This window comes from Prunus mume, linkage group LG5, assembly GCF_029339155.1.
Source record: "Prunus mume cultivar Tortuosa linkage group LG5, ASM2933915v1, whole genome shotgun sequence".
In the NCBI taxonomy this organism is placed as follows: domain Eukaryota; kingdom Viridiplantae; phylum Streptophyta; class Magnoliopsida; order Rosales; family Rosaceae; genus Prunus; species Prunus mume.
The window spans coordinates 10658190-10671776 of NC_142702.1; the positions used below are offsets into that span (position 1 = coordinate 10658190).

The window sequence follows — 13587 nt, forward strand, 5'->3', positions numbered from 1 at the left end:
GAGCTGCGATTGAACCTCCTCCTCCTTCGCTTGGTCATTGCCCTCACACCACTGCACAAAAAAAAAAGAAAGGAAGTTAGCTGATTCGGCGTCGCCACAATCACATGGCATCATGCGGGCCCAAGCGACATTCACGTGCCGCCTCTCTTCTTCTTCTTCCTCGTCTTTCCTTGAAAGGTTTCGGGCTCGCCCGTCGACCCGCTCACGAGCGAGTTCTTGTAGTCTAAGAGGGCCTTGTGCACCACGACCTTCCTCATTCTTGACCCGAACATTTCGATCGCCATCTCCCTCTTCGTAGCGACCCGTTTCAACGACAGAAACACAACATACAACCTCGGTTATCTTACGTAAAAGAAAAAAATAAAAACGCCATTGCTGACGGCACCCATGGGCCTACCGAGCTATCTAAAGGAAGTAGGGATACGCCTCTCCACAATCACTCCGTCGATTCCCAAGCTCAGGACCAACACCGGCGTCGGCGCGAGGTTTGCGAGGTTGGCACCCCGACTCTGAAGTACCTCTACCTGACCAGACAATTGTGCACCACCCTGGTCGTGTCCGCCTTCGTCTGCTTTGTATAGATGGGCGGGTGCTCTTCCCGCTCCCTCTCACGGCTATCTTTGAGGCCGTGATAGTCCCGAGTGTGATCCTAAAATTTGGATTAAGCGCAGGGAGTAATCGTCGCTGCGAGGATCTTTGCCAAATGTCTACGGTGGCAGCCTAAGCCCGTGTTTGAAGACATCAGTGAAGAAGACAACCTCCCTTCCGGATCGCTCCTACGATTCCACGACCACAGGATCCGTATCTTGGCCAGACTACGGAATGTTGTATAAGGCGGATCTTACGCCACCTCCGCCGGTCAGCGTTCGGCTCTAGATGGTCCACCTAAACACAAGGTCCTTTGACCGCCATCGGTATCCTTTGTCGGCTGTTACCATCGTGTGCGCCCTCTCCGAGTCGGCAGCGGTGACATCTCCTTGCGGCCTCTCCCACCGGCGCCCACTCGTCGATGGCCTAGCACTATCAGCCCCCACTACTTCTACACTTGAAGTGTTTCTCCATCAAAAGCTCTTGAGCTCGACTATGAGCGATTGGGGTCGACATCTACAAACAAAGCAAAGTGAAACTAAACGACATGCGCAAATCAAACCCCTATCCTAGAGCCCAAGAGCTGATGTTCATCTACGCTCATCTCAGTTCATCTAAGTTCTTACGTGTTCATACAAGTATACAAGCATTTGATTCATACTGAGAGGGAAAACACTCCAACATACCTTGTTTCACTCGGTGGTGGGCGGCAAAATCGTTTGCCTTCGCGGTGCACTTAGCGGAAATCGCCTCTGACGCCGCAATACTGTTTGGGCCAAAAATTGGCTTACATCAGCCATTGAAAGATGGAAGCCAAAAAACCGGAAGAGTCGCCAAGGCTCATCAGGCAAACAAGGTGAGTTGGGCCTCACAGGCCCAACATAATAAGAAAGAGAGTCGAGAAGGAACAATCACGTGGCAACCTCTGGGATAAAAATCGACAATAGCAACCAGGATAAAAGTCAGACAATGGCGGAAGTAGCAATAAATCACGGAAGTCGACAATGTATTGCCATAGAAGAAGTGATTGAAGGGTTCATGACATCAAGTTGATTAGAAGAAGCGAAGATCAAATCCCTCTTATATATGTATATGAGAGATTTTCTTGTCTTCTGGAAGGTAATTCTCCCAAGAAGATAAGCAAGTTACAATCTCGAGAGAGGATAAGCGAAAGCGAGGGCTTTGTCGAGGGAAAGAATCAAACTAACCATCCTGGGTAAAATATCACAAGAGCGGAGCTGAAAAGCAGTGATCGCCTATCTGAGAGCCTATCAAAGCCAGCTGAAGTGAAGAAAAGGAAAATGGGAAAATATCTTTGCCGCCCAATAAAAAACACAATCACCCCTACTCGGAAGAGCAGTTTACTATAAATACAAAGGTAGCAGCGAGAGTAGAAGACCGCACGCAAAACAAAAAACCAATCAAAACAAAAACTCAAAATGATCACTTGATCTCAAAACCTTCAAAACATTGGAAAAGCAACAAAGCTCATTGAGCAAGACACCAACACAAACAACTCAAAATCAACGAGCTCACTTGAATTCCAAGTGAAAACCGACTTTAGATTAGAATTCCCAAAGTTCGGACTTAGAAAATAAGTCATTCAAAGCGAGTTTTCGTTACAAGAGCTTGATTTTCCCAGCGTGAAAACCTCAACAAATTTCACATGCGATCTCTAGCCCACTGAGTCTCTCGAAGAGCGACCATACGCCCGCCTGGTGAAGAAGCTGCGATTACGCCACTGAAGCTTCACGCAGGCAAGCTTATCGTTGAAGCTACTGCCGGAATCAACCTTTGTTATCGATTTAAAGTTGAAGCTTAGCAATCGAGTTGTCAACATTCGAGTCTAGCCGGACATTTCAGATCCGGCCGGGCATCCGGTCGATCCGGCCGGACAGTTCAGATCGGCCGGACATTCCAGTCCCGCCGAATAGAGCCTCCCATCGGCGAAATGGAGTTCCATTGTTTGTATCTTCATCTCTCTAGCATAGTATTTATTGTTATTATAGTTTTGTAAAAGCGATTCACGCACAGCGATTTAAATTCCATCGATTACGCTAAAGCAGTTTAAATTCCATGGATTGCTAAAGGTTAAATTCCATCAACCATTACGGCCGGAACAACCTCTTTATCTTGAGATAAATTATTAAAGTCCTCACTAGTCGAGGCAAAAGAAAAAGAACTTACTTGGAGATATTCCTCACACCCAAATTCTGTCGTTTGTTTGCAGAAAATCAGAGGCGCAGTTATCCATTCCAAACTAAAGTCTGCTAGAATTTTATTACTAGCGATTGTGCCTCCTCACAAAAGAAAGACTTGTTGACGGTCTATGGTTCTCAAAGCGGTTAGGAACTGCCCTTCCATCCACAGATGCGCCAAGCGGGCAAATAATTTGTTGCTTGATGGGACTTCTCATATACATTTCTCATTGAGTTCTTTACCAATCGCGAATCTTTTGGAAGCTCTAGCAGAACCTACACCATGACATGAAATAAACCAAGTGGCCCTCGGGAAGAATCGGAAAGTGATGCGGCATTATTTTGTACTGGCGGCCGCGGCGGGAGGAGTCGGGGTGGCTCGAAGGATGAACACGTCGAGGACTGTATTCGACAAGTCACGACACAAAGGAGGCCAGAGACCCTAAATAATATGACACCATGATGCAATGGCGAGGTCAGCGAGCAATTCGGGAAGGGCGAAGTTTGCCATGGCGCCATGCAAATCCCCGATGAGGTGGTCCGACAACTAGACCTTCCTATGGTCCCCGGAGATTAGCATGGCCATATCGAGGATTCCTCTCGGTGCCGCAGAGTGGCGGGATACCCGAGCAGGAGATCGAGTGGACCGGGGAAGTGGTTCTGTCCAGAGCGTGTAATCGGAAGCTCTTGCGGGGACAAGTCCGCGAGAATCGGCGAGAACCTCGGCTTTTCGACAAAGCGGCCTGACATCTCCCTGGAGTACTGAGGCAGCGAATAATACCCTCCAGGCCCAAAAGGATGGACCCCAATCCATTCCCTCCACAAGAGGAAGGAGAGGCAGAGAAACTATCCTTATGCCAATAGCGACAAAAGCAGCGAGGCAAGCTGGAGGAACCACCCAGAGCTGCCCAGAAGGCGGAGGAGCCGGGGAAGAAGTTACGCCTAGACCATATAGGCGAGAACCACGATTTCTCGGCTAGAGCGAGAGTTGCTCGGCCCAGAGCAGAGGACAAAACCTCCTCCCAGTAATGCTCCTAAATAGCGTGGGGGCATTAGAGAGGATGATCGGAAATGATGGAGCACGAAGCGGGAGGGGAAAGGCCCACCTATAGGAAGCCATATCCACCTTACATCGATCAGATACCCTTGTCCCCAGGTTTTAAAGTACCAAACTTCACTTTATTCAGCGGAGAGGATCCTCATGCTTCATCGGTTGAGCACGTGAAGCGATTTTCCACAATGCATAGCCATGAGAGTAACCTTATTAAAAGCTAAGACTTTTTGGAACTCTCTGCGGACAAGCTTTCACAGTACACTAACTTTGCGGCGCAAATTCTATCCATGACTACTACTACGAGTTGACGAAGTCCCATGGTGACCTTAGCTCTCAAGCAGGCGAAGATGAACCTGCCCAAGACTTACACAGTTCGTTGAGCTCAAAATGAAGTGCCGAATCCCCATCGAAGAAAGACACTTCATCCAAATGGCTCAGGCTGCCCTCAAAATTTCTTTGAGGAAAAGATTTGATGGGATGTTGTTTGGAAATCTGGCAAACGGATGCGACCAAATCGAATGCTCGGGAGGAACAGCAGAAAGAAACTCTTCCAAAGGCACGTATTACAAATCCCCTTCTTCCTCAATACATATGATTGAAGTGGAGTCAGAAGAAGATGCAAGGAGTCGGAGGAGAGAGAGGTTGCAGTTGCGGAAATGGCAAAATTAAAGCATCCCATCAGTTGTAAAACCCTTACAAAGCCTCCAAGGGATCAAAAGCCGCCACCATTCACAGGAGGGTTCGTTCCAAACAAACCCATGCGAACAAAGTATATTCTTCGATCGACCAAAGTAGATGCTTTGTTTGATGAAATGTTACTCTGAAAGCAATAGAGGCCTCACAGAATGCCCAAACGAGAAGAACTCAAGGGCGAGACGGTGCGATGGCACAATTCTTGGAATCATTCTACCAATAGTTGTGTTGTTTTGAGAGATGTTATCTGAGAAGGAATATAGTGGGAAAGTGACTAGCGAAAAAACCTCCATCCGTCACCACAGATCCTTTTCCCATACAAGTTAATATGGTCAAGCCTAAATTGGCGAGGCGAAGGAAGAACGAGCGACTATAGAGTGACTCGGTAGCGAATAGTTTCAAGGAGACTATGGAAAGACCAAAGCAACCATTTAATTGGAATAGTGCTCTGCGCGTGCAAGTGTGGTGGTGGAGTAATCTGGAAAAGCGGATCTGCCCACTCCAAGTGTTTTTGGCAGGATTGGAACCACGCCCGAGGATAAGGCGAGACGGAAAAACTACCTAGGCTGTCAATCCAACGCGAGAATGACTAAGTGACCTAAGGAAGAAAAATCAATAAGAGTGCCCAGTGATAAACCTTTGGCAGCCATCATTGAAGCGCAGGTGGTATTACAGCCGGGAAAAGTGGCGGACCAACAATGGGCGACGGAACCCAAGGAGGAGGTTGAGAGCGATCTTGCACATTCCTCAATAACGAGCATACGCAGGTGCTTCCGAGGCCAATTGCCCAAAGGAAGAGCAGAAATATTTGAGACGAACAAGCAATCTCTCAACCACGAAGTTGAAAGAAGCGAATCCTCAAAGAAACCTTATCCATTCGCCTCCGCCTCGGAAAATCTACTTAAAACTCCCGACGGAGGAAAAAACCGATCCTATTCGGAAGAAGGGCAAGTAGGTGGTTGAGAATATGAAGGCGCTGGATTATGAACCATCTGGATGACGAATCGCTCCTCGGAGCAGAAGAACTAGGAGAATGGGCGGAGTGTGATGAAGCAGATGGATTATGACGGAGGTGGATGCACGAAGCTGGGGCCTTGGTGCGAGGGTGGAGGACTTGTTAAGTCTTGACCTAGGCATCAATATGGTGTTCATGCGAGAAAAGTTACAGGCGTAGAAGAGCAGAGAGCACTGCAGGCGGAGCGTATTTTCCCAAGAAAGTTTTGAATGCGAGGTTGGCGAAGCGGAAGAAGGGCGAGCAACAAGCGAGCGTCGGACGAGAAGGAACAACCACAAGTTGGCTAGAGATCACTTTGCTTCTCCAAACCAACCAAAGAAATGGCAAACCACCTCGGACCCTTGTTTATAACAGCAAACTTTGGGGGTGTTCCTATTCCCAAAACTATGGTAGATGGAGTGCGCCATCAACCTTACTGCCTCCTGAATCTTTGAGCAAAATGGTGAAACAGAAGGATTTAATTCCAACACTTTGACCGTCACCAATTCGCGGAGGCATCACCAAAACCCTTGGGATCCTAGATGTGGATGTTTTAGTAGGAAGCAAGAAGCTGAAGGTTACATTCTTTGTGGTAGAAACTACCTCTACCACTTACAATGCATTGCTTGTGCATGGATTCACGAGTCTATGTGTTCCTTCCACTCTTCATCATGATTAGCTTTATGGAATGAAGAAGGCTACATGGAGATAATAGAGGCGATCACGGCCATTTCTACTCTGCCATGTGTTGTGAGGCAAGGTATTATCATGATGACCTTGGTCCTTTCACCTTCTTTGGAGTCAACAGGCAGCCCGCCATGGTGTCACGGCCCAGAGGCTCATTGAAGAAGGTCTAACCAATTCCTTGGAGGATTGGAACAGACCTTTTGTTCTAAATTTCCATAGCACTAATGTCTAGTCCCAATCAACAAAGAAAAGGATCGAGTGCAACAATCGGTCCATTACAAAAAGATTGTTGATATACTGGGAGGAAAGAAAGTTTTTTGCGCAGAATTCAGCCATCAATATGGCGAATTCACTCATGAAAGCACGGAAAGCCAGGGAGGAAGAGGAACTACAGGAGGAAGTGCTAGATTTTGCACAGACGCCTTTGGATGACTCTCTGCGAGGTAGAAGATCCTGCGGAAATAAACTTAGGAGCAGGGGAGGATCCAAGGCCTACCTTTATCAGCGCACTATTGAAAGAGCCACTTAAGAATGAACTCGTTGCACTTCGCAAGAGTTCAAAGATTTTGCTTGCATTATCATGAGATGCGGGATTAGGCAGGGAAATTGGTAGAACACAAGTTGCCAATCAAGAGGATACCTACCGGTCAAGCGAGGCGGAAGAAGGATGTCCATGGACACGAGGCGAAAGTCAAAGAAGAAATAGAAAGGCTGCTCAAGCGGGATTCATCAGGCACTGCCATCTATCTTTGATTGGCTAGCTAACATTGTACCAGCAGTTCTAAAAGGAAAAGCTGGGGCGGTCAGTCTGCGTGGATTACGAAACTCTGATGAAGCCTCTCCAGGATGAGTACCCTATGCCAATGGCGGACATGCTAGTAGATGGAGCTGCTCACAACGGATGCTATCTTTTATGGATAACCTTGCAGCGAGTTACAATCAGATCATGATGGCGAAGAAGATATCCACAAGACGACCTTCATGTGTCCGGGGCATATAGGTGCTTTTGAATACAACATGTGCCTTTTGGCTTGAGAAATGCAGGGGCTACCTATCAAAGGGCAATGAATTCTATTTTCCACGATATGATTGGACATTCACAGAAGTTTATATTGATGATGTTGTGATTAAATCACGGAGGAGAAACCACATGAGGATCTAAGAAGAGCATTCCTAAGAATGAGGCAACATAAGCGAAAATGAACCCAAAGAAATGCGTTTTGGAGTTCAAGCGGGAAATTTCCTAGGATTCTTGGTCCACCAAAGAGGCATAGAGATCGACAAAAACAAAGCAAGATCCATCATAGAAGCTTTGCCACCTAGGAACAAGAAGGAATTGCAAAGTCTCTTAGGAAAAATTAATTTTTTAAGGAGATTTATATCCAATTCTGCAGAAAGATCCAGCCTTTCTCTTCTTTGTTAAGATTAAAACAGGAACAAACCTTTAAGTGGGAAGAACAGCACCAACAAGCTTTTGAGGAAATCAAGCATTACCTCTCAAATCCACCAGTTCTGTCCCCACCAAGGAGAAGCAGACCACTCAAGCTCTATATACTGCATCAGTATCCATTGGAAGTTTATTGGTTGGGAGATAACAAGGAAGGAAAGGAGCAGGCGGTTTATTACCTAAGCAAAACTCAGAGAAGTGGAAAGAAAATATTCGCAATTGAAAGACTTTGCCTAGCCTTGTACTTCACTTTGCTTAGTAAAGCTGGACATTACATGCTGCCATACACCATCTATATCATTGCCAAAGCAGTCGATCAAATACATGCTAACAAGACCAATGCTAAGAAGGCGGGGTGGAAAATGGACCTTGGCCAGAAATTTGCCTTGATATGTTCCTGAGCCGTCAAAGGACAAGTGTGGCAGACTTCCTAGCAGATCATCCCGGAGAGGAGGTTGAAAATATGGACTCTTTAGACATAGCAAATGCAGATCTATTGACCAGAGCTCACACCTGCCTCAACAATCCTATCTACTCAGTTCATCTTGCACCTTGGAAGTTATACTTTGATGGATCAAAAGCGATATAACCACGAGGCGAGGTTGTCTTGGAAGAACCACTTGGAATCGAACACTACTCTTTCAATTGGATTTCCAATGCACCAACAACAGTGAATATGAGGCCTTAATCATTGGCTTAGAGATATTGGTAGAACTAGGAATCCAATCTGTGGAAGATTCTGCAGGAGATTCCATGCTCGTTTTGAAACAAATTCTTTGGAGAATACAAGTGCCTAAGCCCTTCTTTGGTTGTCTACTTGGTGGCAGCCAGGAATCTTCTGCATTGAGAAGCCACTTGGGAACATATCCCAAGGAAAGAAAATTTGACCAATGAATTGGCCCATGTAGTATAACAGCGTTACAAATGCAAGATGTGTACAAAGAATCATCAGTAGGAAAGAAAAGCCTACCATCTGTTCTAGCTTGAGGATGGAGATAGATGTCAACTACGCCACACAATCACTTTAGAGATGATTGGAGAAATCCTATCATGACCTATCTCGATATCCAACTTTGCCCTCTGAAAGAGTCAGAATCATGGCTTTAAACTACCTTGTGTGGAATGAAGATTTGGTCAGAAAGAGCAAGGATGAGGTGCTTTTAAGGTGCCTCGGAAAGAAAGAATACATGAAAGTTATGGAAACCCATGAAGGAATCTGTGGAGCACATCAAGGTGGGAGAAAAATGTCTGGTTAATTAGGAGATATGGCTACTACGGCCAACCATGATGAAAGATTGCATTAACTATTCCAGGGTGTGAATCTTGTCAAAGACCGTCCATCCAGCAGGAGCTCCATCGTTCCCATGAATCGGTGGTAAAACCATGGCCCTTTAGAGGATGGGCAATGGATCTCATTGGTAAGATCTATCGACCCAGCGACCTTGCTTTATCATTGTTGCCATAGACTATTTCACTAAGTGGGTGGAAGCCGAGGCATTAATCTACTACATCTCAAGAGATCATCACTTTCATAGAAAGCAGATTATCCAAAGATTTGGCATCCCAGAATCAATCACAACTGATAGAGGATCCTCCTTCATATCAGGAGAAATGCTGGACATGGCAGAGGCATTCAAATTCAGTGCTCCAATCCACTCCTTATTATGCCCAAGCCAATGGAGCGGAATCAAGCAACAAAGTGATCATCAACATTATCAGGAAAATGCTTGAGAAGAATCCGAAACAATGGCATGAGAAGGCAGAAACTCTGTGGGCATATAGAACTTCAAAAAGAGAAGCGACTGGCATGACTCCCTATGCGTTAACCTACGGTCATGATGCAATTCTGCCTATGGAGATAGCTGTTCAGTCCCTCAGGAATTGCTCACCAACATGACTTAGTAGGAAAAACTACTCCCGGCTATCTTCCTGGGCTGGAAGGATTGGATGCAGGCGAGAATAGACACTCTCAACAAACTCTGGCAGGAAAACAGCTGTATCAGGGCCTACAACAAGAGAGTCAGAGGACAAGAGTTTTGAAGAAGGGAGATAGTCGGAAGGCGATTCGCCCTCGGAACCCATGTGGTGGTTATGGAAAATGGTCGCCTACATGGGAAGGCCTTTCATAATCAATCGATCCTCGGAATGGGGGCATACAGGTTGTAGGATAGGGATGGAGAAGTTCATCGGCCCCAATCAATGGCAAATGGTTAAAAAGTTTTATCCAACCATGTGGGATTGCGGGCTCTACAAATGCGACCACAGGGCGAACACAAGATTACACACTAAATCTTTTGATTCCTTTCAAAATTACCCTTTGTTTCCATACATCTTTAAGTTTGTCTTTTGTTTCTATACATGCTTTAAGTTTGTACTTTTGTTTCTATACGTGCTTTAAGTTTGTCCCTTTGTTGTACTTCTATACATTTTACATTGCAGAGAATTTCCAGCAGCCAATTTAATGGCCATGTCATTTAAGTCTGAAAGCTTCCAAAGCGATTCAAACTTAAGGGGCATTGTTTGGGCTAAAAATTGACACATCCAGCCCAGTTGAAAAGATGGAAGCCCAAAACCGAGAAGAGTCGGCCCAAGGCTCATCGAGCAAACAAAGTTGAGTTGGGCCTCACAGGCCCAACATAATAAGAAGAGAGTCGAGAAGAAGGAACAATCCGTGGCAACCTGCGGGATAAAAAATCACAATGGCAGCTTGGATAAAAGTCACAATGGCGGAAGTCGACAAATCACGGAAATCGCAATGGCAACTGCCATAGAAGAAGTGATTGAAGGTTCATGACATCAAGTTGATTCGAAGGCGAAGATCAAATCCCTCTTATATATGTATATCAGAGAATTTCTTGTCTTCTCGGAGAAGGTAATTCTCCCAAGAAGATAAGCAAGTTACAATCTCGAGAGAGGATAAGCAGAGCGAGGAGCTGTCCCAAAAGGAATCAAACTAACCATCACGGGTAAAATATCACAAGGCGGTGAAAAGCAGCAGTGATCGCTATCCGAGAGCCTATCTGCCAAAATCAAGAAAAAAGGAAAATGGGGGAAAATATCTTTGCCGCCAATAAAAAAACACAATCACCCTACTCGAGAAGAAACAGTTTACTATAAATACAAGAAGGAGTGAACAGGGTAGAAGACACGCAAAAAACCAAAAAATCAATCAAAAACAAAAACTCAAAATGATCACTTGATCTCAAAAAACCTTCAAAACACTGAAGCAACCAAAGCTCATTGAGCCAAGACACCAACACAAACAACTCAAAATCAACTAGAAGCTCACTTGAATTCCAAGTGAAAACCAGCTTTAGATTAGAATTCCCAAGGTTCGGACTTAGAAAATAAGTCATTCAAAACGAAGTTTCTCTGTTACAAGCAGGCTTTTCCCAAACGTGAAAACCTCAACAAATTTCACAGTGATCTCTAGCCCACAAGTCCTCGAGAATGCGAGCCACTACGCCGCCTACGGTGATCAGAAGCGCAGTCACTTCGCCACTCGTAGAGCTTCACACAAGCTTAAAGTACATTGAAGCTCTGCCAGAATCAACCTTTGGTATCGATTTAAAGTTGAAGCTTAGCAATCGAGTTGTCAACATTCCAGTCCAGGCCCGACATTCCAGTCCGCCGGGCCAAATGGTCGATCCGGCCGGACGGTTCAAATCCGGCCGGACATTCCTAATCCGGCCCGAATGCGAGCCTCCCATCGTGCAGAATGGAGTTCCAATCAGTATCTTCATCTCTCTAGCATGAGTATTTATTGTTATAGTTTTGTACAAAGGGCTTACAGCTTAAAACAGCGATTTAAATTCCATCGCTTTTGCTCTAAAAGCAGTTTAAATTCCATCATTCTCGCCTAAAGCAGTTTAAATTTCATCAACCATTCGCGGAGACAACCTCTTTATACTTGAGATAAATTGTTAAAGTCCTCACGATGTCTGCAGGCAAGAAAAGAACTTACTTGGGAGATATTCCTCACCCAAATTCACAATCGTTTGTTTGCAAATCAAGGTAACTTAGGCGCAAGTTATCCATTCAAACTAAAGTCTGCTAGAATTTTTATTACTAGCGATGTGGCACGCTCTCACACCAAAGAAAGCTGACTTGTTGACCAGGTCTATGGTTCTCAAAGCAGTTGGGGAACTTTGCCCTTCCATCACAGGAGTAAGCGCGCAAACGGGCAAACAATACCCTCGTCGAAAATCGCCTCACAAGCTCTGCTTGCTCTCAAAAACTCAAGTACCTCCTCCTACCGTCCTCTTCCTCCTTTTTATAGGACGAGCCTAGCTTCGGGAATCGAAACATCGCAACTCTTCACCGCCTTGTCGACATGTGTCACCCATGCACAGGGGAGCCAAGCGCTCTCACCTTCCCTTTGCGCCTACACTTCGACGTTTCGACTTCTCCATTCCTCTCCTTTTTAAGACAACAACTTTCTTGACGAACGGCAGGCACGCATGGGTCTTGTTTTCACTCACCCCTCGTGCCAAACGGTAGGCATGCATGGAGTCTTGTTTTCATTCACCTCGTGCCGAGCAGCGCACGCATGGGTCTTGTTTTCACTCACCCCTTGTGCCGAACGGCAGGCAAGCAATGGGTCTTGTTTTCACACACCCCTCATGCCGAGCGGCAGAGCACGCACTGGTCGAGTATTCACTCACCTCTCTTGCCGATCGGCAGGCATGCACGGGTCGAGTATTCACTCACCTCTCGTGCCGAACGCAGCAGCACGCTGGGTCTTGTTTTCATTCACCCCTCGTACGAACGCAGCACGCACGGTCTTGTTGCTGGGTCTTGTTTTCACTCACCCCTCATGCAGGCAGCGACGGCACGCCGCAGTCTTGTTTTCACTCACCCCTCGTGCCGAACGGCAAGCATGCACGGGTCGAGTATTCACTCACCTCTCGTGCCGATCGGCAGCACGCATGGGTCGAGTATTCCAGGTCTTGTTTTCACTCACCCCTTGTGCCGAACGCAGCGAGCAAGCTCGGTCTTGTTTTCACTCACCCCTCATGTCGAACGCAGCGGACATGCATGGGTCTTGTTTTCACTCACCTCTCGTACCAAGCAGGCCCCTAACTCATCCTTTATGCACTGTTCACCCACCTTCGGCTGCATGCGCGCTCCATCCAATCTTCAAACCAACCCCTTGGCTTGAGGACTTGGGGACTACATGATCACCACCGCTTACAAACGACAAGCGCTCGTTCTGGGTTAGAATGCGGAGCTCGGGGACACAAGCAAGTCCCCAACCAAGAAGTCCTTCCTCGATCGGAAACTTGGGGACTATTGTTTGTACCATATCGACCACCCACTCAAGTCGTGACACGTGGAACGCCCTCAAACCAGAGACCCGCTCAACTGGGCCATACCAAATGTTCTCTAGGCACTCAGTACCGATTCAGGGTTGATAACGCAGTATCACTACCTCCGCCAACCTTTGGTATTGTCTACCGAGTGACCAACCATCACATCAATCCGATTCGGCAGATTACCTCGGAATTCTGCCAGAGCACATGTCGAGAATCACGTGTCGACCTTGAATACACTCCCACGAGTCTCACATCGAAACTAAGTGCTAAGAGCATCACAAATGCTCTCTATAAATAGAGCCCTTTGGCCCAGCCAAGTGGTAAGACTTTCTGACTTGACTAGTGCTTCCACTATCAATAGAATTGCTCTTAGTTATTAACTTTGGCATCGGAGTGCCTTCGGCAGGTACCACACCGGTATCCCTCCTCACTCGAATCCGAGCCCCACTCAAACCTTTGGACATTACGGAAGAAGGTCATTCCAATCCTCAACCATCAGCACACTTGTAAGTTAGCCTAAACTCTTATCTGTTCTGATTTAGCGCGACAGAGCTAATGGGTAGCTGAAGATATATGGTTTGGTCCAGTTTGAATAAATCTGAACTACTCCA

General features: G+C 46.3%; 1 protein-coding gene across 1 annotated transcript in view; it reads right to left on the reverse strand.

Moving 5' to 3' along the window:
• Nucleotides 1-12966, reverse strand: part of LOC148916893 (uncharacterized) — a 42563-nt gene extending 29597 nt beyond the window's left edge. The window contains 1 exon segment of the mRNA XM_089052314.1: nt 12771-12966. Coding sequence (XP_088908440.1) covers nt 12771-12966 — 196 coding nt within the window.
• Nucleotides 12967-13587: the final 621 nt, after the last annotated feature.